This window comes from Barbatula barbatula (genome assembly GCF_947034865.1).
Source record: "Barbatula barbatula genome assembly, chromosome: 7".
Taxonomy (NCBI): domain Eukaryota; kingdom Metazoa; phylum Chordata; class Actinopteri; order Cypriniformes; family Nemacheilidae; genus Barbatula; species Barbatula barbatula.
Window position 1 is genome coordinate 22,142,174 of NC_136770.1, and position 14,800 is coordinate 22,156,973.

Genomic DNA, 14,800 nt, shown 5'->3' on the forward strand with positions numbered 1-14,800 from the left:
AGTCTCATATTCAGGTTAATGTTATCATTCTTTAAAATAAATGCCGTTGAATTGATATTGCGTTATCTCATGCAATCATTTTCATGCATTTTTATATGAAGAGTACAAATGTGTTTGAAGGTTGACGGTATAAACTACTGTTTCTTATTTTCAAGCTCAAACCATATTGCATACAGCATACGTACTGTATATGCTATGTCAAGTCAGTGTGAATATTTATCAATATGGGAGGTAATCTCTACAGCAAATTGCATTGTGAATTTATTTGTTACTTTGTGGCACGCAAATGAAAAAATCCGACGACACTCTTTTACACTAAGGGTTTCTCGAGCACACTTGGAACAAGGTAAGTTGAAAACAAATCTGAACTACCAACCTAAATCCATATTTTATGCATGAATCTCCAATCAAATTATCTGGGTCACGGTCTGAGGTTGTTTTTGAGTGCTTTTCTCCACTCGCTTGAGACTGAGAGATTGAATTGAATGAAATCCAATCAAATCTGGAAACCAGAGCTATGCAGGCAGACTCGAGCTGAGCTTTTACACAGTACATAGCATCTATGTAATAATATCTATACCTGATTGTATTTACTGTATAACTTGTACCAATGTACAACTTATTTTAATTTGTATTACTGTATATTTTAACTTATTTTGCCATCCGAAAATGATATTATTTTAATTAATTATTCAACAAAATGAGCCTTAAAGTGTTTCATTATGACATGTTCTTCATAGGTTTTATAAAAATGACTTCACCGATTCATTTGGAATTGAAATGACCCCACTACATACTCACCCCGTTGGCTTTGCTCATGGCCTGAAAGTAAATGCTGTAGCTCTTGGCTGGTGACAGTGGAGCGTTCCAGTAACCGTTATACGTCTTGTTGTCTCCTATAGTAAAGGGTTGTACCACGGCGAGGCTAACCGGAGGGAGTTCGGCCGCAAAGTAGTGAGGTGAATCCAAGATGGAAGCGTTTCTGAAGCTGACTGGAACCGGAAAGCATTCCAACACATCAGTGGCTCGACGAACTTTCTGCTTGCGTTGCTCTTGAACCACGACTTGATAGGCACTGGTGAAAGAAAAACATCATTGTACTTAATATCAAAACAAACAGCTAATACTGCTGTGATATTATTGACTAAAATATTGTTCCTGTGGCCTTGGTGATGTCAGCAAAGAGAAAAAGTGGACCACACTTCAAATATATATTTGGAGTTCATGTTGTGTTGACTGCATTTCCTAAAGCTTTAGTTGTGTCTTCTGAAGTCAAGTCAGTTTTATTTGTACTGTATAGCGCTGTTCAAAACATATCATTTCAAAGCACAAAGTAGTGTCTGATTTGGAAGATAACTTCAGGTAGTGACAGCATATCCAAAAACACCCAGGGAGTTCTGCCCTGGGCAATTTACAGAGCCATTTAAACCATCAAGAACGTCTCTTCCCATGGCCTTCCAAGAAGCACAAAAGCACTTGTCAACCATCAAGAAATTTCTAACATTTACAAGTAGCTGCTTAACATCTCTATAAAACTCTTTAAACCAGCAAAAATACAGCATCTCCCCATGAGGCAGGCGATACGGTAGAGGGCCGGCAGAGGGAAATCTCTACTACCGTAATTAGCTCGAGGGGGAAGCGGCGGATTCGTGCGCATGGGGCTCTTTGAAAGTGCTTGTTATGGGGAAGGACAGAAGAGGTGCACGTGCGTGTGTTTCAGTACGCAGACCCTGTGAATAGATAAGGACATCTTTTGAGCTCCCCGTGCTAATAGTACTTGTTTGCAATTACGCGGTCTTACAGCAAGAACATACTTCCAATTATGTGCAATTAGGGAAATGTATGTTTCGCCGAAAAGACGCGGCAAATTATCCCAGCCTCTAATCTGGCATCTTTCATAAGGGATAATTTCCTATGACCAAAGATGGTCCATGTGCTTGCCTGCCTTTTCCATTCAGACGCAGCAGCGCTCCATTTCAAACTAATGGCTTTAAGTGCGTGCTGGATGTAATGCGTCTGCAGTAACCCCTGGTCGAAAGCTACTGTAATTATAAACAATTTTCAGCTGTGTACTCTGTATAGAGAAGTTTATATATTGTCGGGGTCATGGACTTTCAAGAGAAGATTAATAATGTGTATACTTCAAGAAAACAAAAAAATAAAACTTGATTTAAAACTAGATTTTATATGATATGATATGATATGATATGATATGATATTATTATATTATATTATATTATATTATATTATATTATATTATATTATATTATATTATATTATATTATATTATATTATATTATATTATATTATATTATATTATATTATATTATATTATATTATATTATATTATACATGAAGAGAATATTGTGAATACTTTAATAAAATAAAAAATTAAAACTTGATTTAATCTTACCGTCTGTGGGTTTAACCATAAAATATGTCTAGATCAAATACAATTGATTGTATTGCATTACATAACATTATATGAATACAACAGAATAGAATACTAAAAAAACAATACTACACTATACTATACATGAAAAGAATACAATAGTAAAGAATAGCATAGATATGGAGAATTTAATGTTCCAGTTTATTTAATAAACAGCATTTTAATGAGAAATTCACTTCAATATTTGCCCCCATTGATTTGAAAGTGAACTTCTTTAAAACATAGTATATTTGATTCTTAGTTACACTGACTGTATTTTCATCTATCATCCTTTTTGGTTGTAATAAAATACAACTCAATATACAGTCCATGCTATAAAATAATTGTAAAAATCCCTGATCGACTAAAGTCGTTCTTCCAAGGATGTGGCAGCGTGCAATTTCAAGAATTTGCCAAAATCTGCTGTACATTCACGGACTGAGTTGGAACACAGAGGAAAGCTCTGTTTCTGTGCCAAACACAGCCAAATGGACCAGGATCTCCTCGGAGGCTTCGCATACAAATGACGCTTATTTGAATGAGTGCATTTAAAAACCCTCAGGACCAACAGTGCTGCACTTCTTCATTCAGCCCAAAAACTAGATGCTGCTTGGCTGAGTAGAGAGAACATGGGTCATTTGTGGTGTATTTTGTCCTTTACTGTGTTTTGCTTTATGATCTTTAGCATGAAGCATATGAATGGGTTTGGCGATTGTATGTGTCCAACCTACGGCAATGACAAACTTTGTCATTTATTAGTCTAATGGACCGTTCATTCCAACATTTACTCAAATCCGGCATCAGCACAAGAGATCTTCCTTAATGTCTAACGTTGTGAGAGAGAGAGAGGTGTGTTCACCTGACAGGAGCTCCTCGTGATTGGGCGGGTTTTAAGAGGACAGTGATCGTCGTGTCAGTCTCATTGAGAGGAGAATCGGTCTCGTACTCCGGCATAGATGGAGCTGTAAACATACAGAACACATAAACTACTGTTCAAAAGAGTAGGGTTACAACTCAACTGAACTGACATAAATGTGGGAATTGTGTGACAACAAAATATAATTCATATGATGTATATTTGATCATGTTCAATGTAGTCACCCTTAGATTTAAACTAGTAAAAATATTCTCCCAGTATTGTATAAGTCAACATCATGAGGTTTTACCCTGAGAATTCACATCTATTCTCATTGGCTACGTTTTCTTTGTTAGATATTCCAATACACCCATATTTAGTACATAAAATGTACGTTTTGTGATGAACGACACTAATATGTATATATAACAAATGATATCGTTGTCTACAAAATATTTTCAGACGTGTAAGCATGTGCCTTCAGATCAAAAGGTTTGTAAGGTGAAGAAAAACATGAACTCAAGTTGCTCAAGATGAACTAAACTTTTGAATGCTAGCGTACATAAAAATGATATAAAAATATTCGTATGTTTGTAATGAGATAGCATTTTAAATGAAGCTTTATATGAACCTTCTGGGTTCAAAACAAGCGAAGTTGTGCGCAAACCATCTGTTACATCTCCACAGCAAAAGCCGTGCTTACAGTAGAGCACTTGTAATAAAAGTCTATGGGGCGGCGCTTTGAAAACAGAAACGTTAAGCCAATTATATATTTTAACAATGTGTTTTGTTTGAGCTATACAGTTGAAATAACCCTGGAACTGCTGTTTAAAACTTATCTGCCACTCAAACACCAAATATACATTAATAATTATGCTTCTGCAGAAAATAAACATGATTTTCATACAATTTGTGTATTCCTCCTAGAAAGCATACTGTTGTGAAGCCAGACTCATTACAATGTAATCATTTTAACATGTCATTTTCTTTCTATTTGTCTCATTATGTTGTTTAGACTCAGTGAACAATACGCTTTAATAAATGGTGTCTGGCGTGCGGTATAAATGCCACGTCATTATGAAATGGAACTAACTGGCGGTTAATGTCGCGGGCCAGAAAAACAGCTGAACTTGAGGAGGATGTTGTTTACAATTTATGTTCTCATTACTTCGTTCACTTTACATTAATTGTATTTCAATAATATTTATGCCAATAACACAGCGCATTAATTAGATTTTCGCTCCAGTCAACTAATTATGCAAATTTGAGAAATGCAAGCGATAATTAGGTAAACAATCATATTAGTCCATATACCCTGAAATAATTTAATACGTTACCATCAATCTGCCCAACGTGAATACAGTTTTACTATACTTAAAGATGAAATATCTGTCCGAGTGACTTTATTAACTCTATTGTAGAATTGTGTTTATTTTGTGATATAAAATATCCAGCGGTGTGAAATCTTGGCCTCACCTGCAATCTTGGTGGCTATTCGTGTGGTCACAGGTGGGCCGAAGCCTTTATTCGTGCTGGCCTTCAGAGTGAAGTAGTAGGTGGTGCCCGGATACAAGCCCACAAAGAGATGATGAGTCTCGTTTTGAAGTTTGAAGACACGGCCGCGTTGTGTTGTCAAGTCCGCAGTGGGGTCCAGAGAGCTGAGAGCCTTATAGGTGATCTAAAGAGGAGGAGAGGACAGGAAAGTGAGGAGAGGAGTCGAAGAGAGATGCAAAAGCCTTGTATATTGAATTACAATGCAACTTCTGTTTCTATCGCCATCTCTGTTTGAAACATAAAACTACAGGTTACGTTGCATTTAGTCATTTAGCAGACGTTAGGTACCTTATACTTTATATAGCAGCTTTGGGATAAATATGCGTGGTCTCAGCTATGAAAATTGATTGGTGGTAGATTTCAAATATTAACAGCAGATTACAAGATCGCTTTACGACAGCTTTAAGTCAAATGACGTCAAACTGACATTTCCAGCAAAATCAACAAAATCTCACGGCAAAGATGTAACTATTGGCTAATTCGTATTAATTCGTACGATTTAATTTGTACATTTGAGTACGATTTTCTTCCGTGCCAGTGATGTTGGAGTTAGGGGTGGGGCTTCGCTATTGATTTTTTCTAGTAATCGTAGGCTTTTGAAAGATTCACAATGTACGAATTCATACGAATAAGCCACCTCGTAAAATAGTTACGTATTCCTGTGAGATAAGGTTCAGGCAAAACCGTACGCGACTTTACGTGAATAATAATAAATTATTATTATTGCTCACTTTTTGGTTATTTTTCATTTTTAATGAGTTTTAAGCTTTAAAGTTTGTTATTAATTTGAATGTTGACCCAAACGAGTGCTTACTCCTTCAAATCTTTCTTGCATTTAAATCTTCCATCCATTTTTTCAAGAGAACAGTAACTAGACATATAACTTGAATATAATACACAACAAAAGATTACATCAAAAAGTGAATTCAGTTAACTGTGCAATACAAATTCTTAAGCAGATATGGCAAACCTTTTCACAAACAACTGACAACTCAGAATGAATACGCACCAAAACAATTTCTAAACTAGGTTACAGAATATCAGCGCTGCCTTTTCATGCTCAGACGCACGTACGTCGCATCTCAGGGGAGATTGATGGAAATTGATGGCCGCAGCGTTTGGGGGCAATCAAAACATTTTAGCCCTGACGTTTCACACTTCCTAATTCCATTCCAGGACTCGAATCATATAAATTGACAGCTGGGTGCCTGGCAGGCCTTCTGCCTAAAAGCCTTTCATGCATAGTGGGGTGATTCAGAAGCCGTCTAAACACTTGCACGTGTGCACACAGAAACACGACTGCGCACTGACCACAGGCTACAAAACAGTCACTAGGAGCGCATTCACATTATGGAATAGTTCACCCAATAATTGAAATCCTGTCATCTTTTTTTCACCCTCATGTCATTCAAAACCTGCACGTGACTCTTTCTTCTGAGGAACACAAAAGAAGATATTTTGAGAAATGTCTCAGTGGTTTTATATCTATACAATGGAAGCCAATGGGGATCACTGTTGTTTGGTTCCCAACCTTTTTTATCAATATCTTCTTTGCCAGAATTTCCCATTTTTGGGTGAACTATCCCTTTAATATATCAGCAAGATGAGCATATCTGTACATACATACACATACTGTACATACGAAAATAAAAGCTTCCTTTGAAAGAGCACCAACTCAATCTGTCACATTTGTTATATATCATGTCAAAGTATTTATTCATGTTTTCCAGCAGGGTAGTTTTGATTCAGTAGGCTATCGTATTTATGATTTCATGTTCGGGTCAGTAAATCACTGTGTCACTGAGGTGTTTGGGTGTGTGTGCTATAATGTATGCTGGCTGTAGGTAATATACTGGCAAAGAAAACTACTTACTTAACACTATGTACAAACAATAAATTGTGTATATATGTGTGGGCCCTTTTTGTTAAAGGGATAGTTTCCCCAAAAATGTAAATTCTGTCATCATTCACTCACCCTCGTGTTGTTTAAACCAAATGATTTTGTTCTGCCGAACACAAAAAAAGATATTTGGAAGAATGTTAGCCATTTTCAGTTCTGGGACACCATTGACTACCACAGTAGGAAAAAATAAAATAGAAGTCAAAGGTGACCCAGAACTGTTTGCTTTCCAAAATTGTTCAAAATATCAGATTTTGTATTCAACAGACATACAAAAAATCTATTATGGGAGTGAATGATGTTTCAGAACTGAAATTTGCTTACATTCTTTCAAATATCTTTCTTCTTGTTTAACAGAACAAAGTCATTTATACAGGTCTGAACCAGACTTCAGGATGAGTAAATGGTGACAGAATCTTCATTTGTGGGCGAACTGTCCTTTTAAATTTAAACATAAATAGTATTTTTTTAAATACAGTTTTAGCTTTGCCAAGATACTAATTTAGTTAGACTACATTCGTACTGTAGCTTTTCTTGTGAACAAAAGGGCATAAAAAAATTACGGCCGCCCTTTATTTAAGGGGCTTTTAAAATATCATATTTTCCCTTTAGTTTTGCCCCTCTGTAAATTTCCCCCCTTGTTGGGCGTTAATAAACTCAGCCAACAGCGGGTCGTATCGAACGTATCTCGTAAAAAACACAGATTCTTTACAGCCCAATGAAATCGAAGTGTGATGGGGTACAAAGGTTTTGTTTATATAATAAAGAATTGCGAAGTTCAGATTACTCGATTCTGAGAAAAATCATGTCACAGACCTCAGATGTATCCCAGATCAATCTTATTTAAGCCAATTATATGAATGTCATTGCATAAGATAAGATATCAAACCAAGCTGCAAACAAAACCTCTATCTTTCTCTTAAATAAATGCAAATTGGTTGGTGCTTTGGTATCCAAAGCAAGTTTAAAAATATTTTTAAGAGTTAAAGTACATTTGAAGTTCAGAACTCTATTATATTTTAAACACATGTAATTTCTGTACACAAATTTGTAGTCCATTTATTATCCGTCATTTCAATTTACCAGTCCATCCCTTCGAGTCATTTTATTTTTGTCAGTTGTGTCATGCACAAAATCCAGTCATTTTTCCATTTTCCAGACACTAAATGAAAAAGACCATAACAGCCCAAAGGCCACGGTGGAGATCGATAGACCTCCAATTACTCTGTCATCAGCCCCCACTTAAAGTTGTCACCATGACAGGGAAATAACAATGGATGATCAGTGCTGTATGAATGAAATAGAGAGTTGAGGATGATGGGTGGGTCTCTCTCTCTCTCTCTCTCTCTCTCTCTCTCTCTCTCTCTCTCTCTCGCTCAGTTCAGACTCTGTTGTCATGGGAGATGGTAAGTGTTGGCCAGGGGGCATGCGATGCCACATGACCGGCTGCTAAAAGTGGCCTAATGCACTGTGGATCTCTGTTAAAAGAGCCGCTTGAGTTTAATTGACCGGAGCTGATGTGAAAAGGGTTCGTTTTCAGACTGGGTTTGCCGGTGGAGATGGATAATTTGCAGAAAACAGTTCTGTTTGTGGGGGGATAGTGGTTTACTGATCATCATCCAGATTTATTCTGTAATATATAAAGTAACAAATCAGGTTTCTGCTGTAGATCTGTGCAAGTCAACAGCGTCATGCTAAAGGAGCTGTGGATGGTAACCACGTTGTTTCTACGTGGTAGCCAAGTTGTATGAATGCTTTCAAGTTTTCCTTTTTAGTTGTTAGAATGTTTCGATACAAACTTATGGAAATTCATTACCATTTCAACAAGATGACTTATTCATATTTTTTTATAAAATTTCATGTGAACATTTTTGGACAGTGACGTTTTGGTTAATAACGGGCTTCGTTTTTGCTTTTTTTTCATAGGATTCACTTCGCATGAATGCATACTCAACAGCCACCTAATGAAACAGTTATGAAATCCTTAAGATCGGGCTGAATGAAGGGTGTTTTAAGTAATTCCTTGATGGCCGCTTACTAGTCCAAGTCAAAAGAGGTTTGCTCAAGTTAACAATCCCTAAGTTTAAGCAAAATTAATACTGATTCTTGCCGGCAAGCACCAAAAAAAACATTTCAAAGCCAAAAAGTACATTTCTCAACTTCATTCCACATGGACTTTCAACCCTGCAGATTAAAAGAACCAGAAAACTTAGTTTGAGATCCGAGGCCTCTTTTATCAAGACTATAAGCAGTTGCAGAATGTAGAATGGGAGTCTCAGGCTGAAATGAATAGTGAATGTTCAAGCAAGAGTCATGTTGAAGCAAACCCTCTCCTGAGATTTACACTTGATAAACAGACATGCTGAGAGCACAGAATATTTACTGTTTTGTAAATTTGGGGCATGCATTGTGAGGTTTTCCGTTGCCAGAAAGAGACTGTTTGAAAGAAAGCAATAACATAATCTCACTGTATAACTAATTCTGCAAACATTAAAATAGAAGAATACACAAATAAAAGAAATTGGAGCACAAAACAAACAACAGTTATATTATTCATATAGTCTTAAATATGCAGTAAGACTATAACACTTTTTTATGTAGTACAAAGTAAATTACAAAAATAAATGATAAACATATTAAATATTAGGGCTGTCAAATGATTAATCGTGATTAATCGCATCCAGAATAAAGGTTTGTGTTTACATAATATAAGCTGTGTACTGTGCACATTCATTTTGTATTTATAAACACATACACATACATGTATATATTTAGGAAATTTTTACATGTATTTTTAATATTTACCAACATTTAAATATAGAAATGTTTACTTTGTATTTTTACTAAATATATTATGTAAACACAAACTTTCATTCTGGATGTGATTAATCGTTTGACAGCCCTATTAAACATGGTAAAAATGTTTAATAGGTTAAAAACTAATTGAAAACAATGGTACAATATTTTCATATTTTTATACTTAATAAAAGCAGCATTTTCATGAATATTATTAAACATGTTAATAAAAGCAGAATTGGTATGAAATAAAAACGAAAATGTTTTCAATAAAATAAATAAATCTTATTAAAAAACCTCACTAGTCAACAAATAAGTTCACATACTGTATGACAGCAAGTGACACTGGCATGGCAGTGAATGATTCACATAGTAAATCCAGGAAATACCATGGTAATACAGCATGTCCGATAATAAATGTACTTCTCTATAACTAAAGACAAAACAAAAAGCAGCCTAAATGTAATTTTAGTCAAGCTAATATGCTTCCAAAATAACAAAGTATCCTCCTCCAGAAGTAGAAAAGTGCTGTGCACCTGTCCATCACTTCTCAAAAGACAAGCTTTTTCTTCAAACTCGTTGACTGGCATTACACCCGCCGCTGAGAGGTGAGTGACATCACATCACATCACTGCAGCAAACTCACATTGTGTCATGAGATTTAAACCAAACAAAGATCAAGGGCTGTGGAACTGTTTCACTATTTACTTTCTCATTTGCATGGAGATAAAGAGAGAGCAGTCGCAGGAGGACAAAAGGCATCTTTCTTTTACACGTCTCACTGTTGATTAATAAGAAGCTGTTGAGGATATCCTCTGTCTTATTTCTCTCAGTCTTTCACGCTCGCTCTTTTATTTTGTCAGCAAAGCAATTAATTTCTGGAAGGCTTTGATGGTTTGATAACAGGAAGTTGTTTGCACAATAAGGAGGGGGTGAATACAGAAAGCGAGGGAGAGAGAGTGAAATTTGATCAAAAGTATGGATTTTGATGCTGGCCACATATCAGATGCTCAGAAACACATCTGAAGCTCTTGGTTGTGTGTACGTCTCGTACTTTGAAGGCTGGTCAGTTGCTCTTACAAGTACAGTTGAAACACAAACATGCACGGCTTTCTTTCTTCTGCAGAACACGAAAGAAGACATTTCGAAGAACGTTGATAACCAAACGACATTGGCCCCCATTGACACAAAACCACCGAGTCATTTATCGAAATACCTTTCTTTGTGTTCCACCGAAAAAAGAGAAAAAAATCTAATTCTGATATAATTGAGTTTATTTACAATTGAAACACAATATGATTGATGATTAGTATGATTCACAATGATTTCCCAAAAAACACAAAGTTATGTGAGAACATATTGAGTTCCTCTTTCTTTCTATAATAGCTAATTGTTCAGTTTACCTCACGTCCCAGAATCTGAAGGGCAGAATGATGTCATCAAAATATTTGATTCATATTGGTGGAAGTGAGATCGTAAGTACTGAATGCTTCTATCTTCTCAATGTGAATGTCGTCAATGTTTCAGAGCACACTAGTTTATAGATATGTTCAAGCTAACCAATTCATACTAAAAGGGAAATAAAATGTCGTGGGGACTTTAAGATTTTGATGCAACACCACACGTAAAGCCCCACTGGGTTGTTTGTAGCAGCACTACGTAGATCGCTGTCTTAAGAGAACTATGACAATTCTCTGATAGCACCAGGGCTATAAACATCTTTTGAAACCATTTTTTGGGGAATGAAGTCAATAAAGCTTTTGAGTTTTACTTTTGCACTTAGAAATGTGCTTGCAAAAAAACTCTTCACTGAATTCATCCGTCGACCGTTCTCATCTTGTCTCTGAGCTCTTTGTCCCAAGTCTAATTTGTCTGAAGCATTAAAAGCGCTGAGAGGAGGCACATGACCTCTCAGATCTCCTGGATAATTCTATTGGACGCCGCTAATTAAATCAATGAGGGCTATTATAGCAATTATCCGGCCAAATGGGACCGCATTGTGTCCGCTCAATGCATTTAGTAAATTCTGTCAATCTTCTTATCACCAAGATGGCACACACACTAACCCGGTTTTAATGATGTAGCAGGATATGCACAATGGCTCGTGCGCGGTCATCCTCATCAAAGCGATTGTGTGGCTCTTTTATGTGTGCGTCCCACTCAAAAGCTCACATTTTGATCTTGTGATGTCGTGACTTCATTTAGCTGATTTATTTAGTGAGGATATTTTACGCACTGACAGATAACTAATTGATTTGCGAGAGATCATGGCCGTCCGACAACATTTGGAGGAAAAACAATCCTGAGTTTATCGCCGCATTTCCAAAGAAATGCACAAAAAACATGAATTGTGTTCTGTTTTCTTATGCATGTTCTCACCTCATATAGAGTGATGACACCATTGGTTTCGTTGGGGGCTTTCCACTGCATGAAGATCTTCTCCTCGTATGGGCCCGTCTGAATAGATTCCATAGGAATGGGGCCGGGAACTGTTGTGGATGAACAAACACACAAATATATCAAAAGACATCCAAATGACACATTAATCGGCTTTGTTCAGAACATATCCTTTCTAGATTTGGAATATTTCACTGTTACGTCAACACCTTTTAATATAAAACCTGTATGTTTTGAGAATAGAGAGGTGACGTGTGATGACACAAATGGCTTTTGTTGCTGGGTAAAGGGTGAAAGGAGGCGAGCGGTGATTGGTTGACTAAATAAGTAAACTATGTCAAACACACCTCAGCCGCAATGTTGGAAGTGTAAATTGTAACAGCTTCTCTACCCTTCGGCATCGAGAGGTGCTAACGAGTGCTACGAGTACCATACGCGCATGTCTATTTGCATATTTTTGTGAGTGCATCCTCTCCGGCATAAATCTACAAGCTTTCCGAACGTACTTCATTAACACTCTAAAAAGTTGTTTCCAAGGTGTCATAATCCAAACCTCATCAGGTTTCAGCGTGGCGTTTTGAGACGCTATGACTTGACGATTGCAGAATACAGCATGGTAACATGTTATTTTGGGATAGGTAGACTTGAGGCTAGTTGTTATGTGTCTGTTTAATCTCGACTTTGACTCGACTGTTTGCGATGTGCAAAGAGAGCTAATGACTTAGCTAAAAGGCTGTTTAGTCCAACTTAGCAGCCCTAGCGCTTCTGTTTGCTTTGCGCTAAGTCGTGGCTAATTGGGAGGGCAGATGAAAAGACGAGCTTGGCATGACTATAAGGGCCGCACGGAGAAGAGCCCTTCTTCACAAACAGATAGACAGATAATTCTAATGGCTTCTTTAAAACGTTTAATCTTCTTTAAATCTGATTTAAAGTAGTCATATGACACGGCTGAAAAGAATATTATCGTTTGTTTTAGATGTCATGCAATGTGTGTACACGATTTAAGGTTCAAAAACGCTGTATTTTTACATACTCAGCATGTTTGTATCTCCTCTTTGCCCCGCCTCTCTGAAACGCACAGATTTTTTACAAAGCTCATCGCTCCGAAAAGTGAGGTGTGCTGCGATTGGCCAGTTAACCAGTGCATAGTGATTGGTCGAATACTGCAAGCGTGTGACGGAAATGTAACGCCTCTTACCATATTTGGAACATCAGGTTCCAAAGCAATTGTACTGGCAGGTATTCCCCCGCCTTACTTGCGTTTACATTTGTTCTGTCTTAGTCAAGTCATACCACGAAATGACGTACTTTTCTGGGGGTTTCAGGCATTTCTGGGTGAGCATTCGCTTTTATATAAAATGCATCTTTTGTTTCCGATATTTTAATTTCTGCCATTTTACGTTACTAGTACATGCATGGGCAACTTATACTACACCAAAGACACAGAAAAACCCATATTCGCGCCATACTGCCCCTTTCAATAGTTAAGCCAGTTAAGCATAGCTACATTAACAGCTACTAAAAACACAATCAACTACTGATGTAATAAGCCGAGAATAAAGGAGTAGTTCACAAAAAAGAAAATTCATGATAATTCATTCACCCATACGCCTTACAAGCTGTTCGTGTTATTTCTTCTGTCCAAAACAAATTGAGGCGTTTGAGGAAAGGTTTCGAGAGTTCATATCCATATAATGCACTGAAACGAGGGGCTGTTGGTTAAGGTCCAAAATTCAGTTTCATCGCAGCTTCAAAAGGCTCAAAACGACACCAGCCGATGAGTAAGGGTGTTGTATTGCGAAATGATTGGTAATTTTCCAAGAAAACGAAAAAATTATATACTTTTTAAACATAATTATACGGATTGCTCTGCCTTGCTTTACCAACAGCTCCCCGTTGAAGTCCGTTATACGGATAAGAACCCTGGAATCCTTTCCTCAAAACCCTCAACTTGTTTTCGAAAGAAGAAATAAACACACAAACGGCTTGTATGAAATTAGTGAATTATCATGACTTTTTTATTTTATAGTGAACTGCTCCTTTAACATAAGATTAACGTAAATATTAAACAAGGCTTGTCACAAGATGTAAACATAACCCTTTTCAATAATTTTCATATGAATCGCAACACAACTATTGTATTTATATACTGTACAGTAATGCAAAACGAACATAAAGAGAAACCTGCACTATGGCTGTGGTACAAGATTTTCACTTCTCTGTTATTGTGACCTTTCAAGAATTCACGGTAACAAGATAACAACATTTATTTAAATGATTTGTTCAAATTAACAAACAACGCCATTAGTCAAATTTGTCTTTAATTTGATATATTTTGTAAGACTTAAAATTGAGATGTAAAGGATTAGAAAAAGTTAGTAACCATTGTGGCTCTTAAAGAAAACGTTACATGGGTACTGCCTTATTTATGATATCATATAGACTTGACATAGTATTTTTTTATAGTAATTGGTTACACAGTATTCCATTGAACCCAACACTGACCATGTTACACATTCATCGAGTCTCAATGTTTTTCTCTCCTGTGAAACTAAATGAAACTTCCAGCAGGTTAGCTCAATAGCTGTTCTACATTTAGCTATTAATCTTACGAATTTCACCTCTAAATAAATGATAAACGGCATACACAGAGATACGGGCTGTCTACGGGTAAGCAGGTTTTGTACATGCGACATTTGCTTTTGTTCTTTACCTAATAAGGAAAGAAACCTGTGGGTCTCTCATGTTTATTTCATCCTCTCGCAATTATCCCCATATAAGGTTGCACAGAGAGATAAACCTGCTTCACTATTGATATCTAGCAGCTGTCTGTCAATTTGCTAACACAAAGGGCAGCAATTATAGG

General features: G+C 36.6%; 1 protein-coding gene across 1 annotated transcript in view; it reads right to left on the reverse strand.

Moving 5' to 3' along the window:
- ptprt (protein tyrosine phosphatase receptor type T) overlaps positions 1-14,800 on the reverse strand; it is a gene marked incomplete at its 5' end in the record, with an annotated part of 182,892 nt that overhangs the window by 69,116 nt on the left and 98,976 nt on the right. Inside the window, 4 exons of the mRNA XM_079459741.1 lie at positions 802-1,075; positions 3,291-3,393; positions 4,764-4,965; positions 11,917-12,026. Coding sequence (XP_079315867.1) covers positions 802-1,075; positions 3,291-3,393; positions 4,764-4,965; positions 11,917-12,026 — 689 coding nt within the window. The remainder of the gene's footprint in view (positions 1-801; positions 1,076-3,290; positions 3,394-4,763; positions 4,966-11,916; positions 12,027-14,800) is intronic.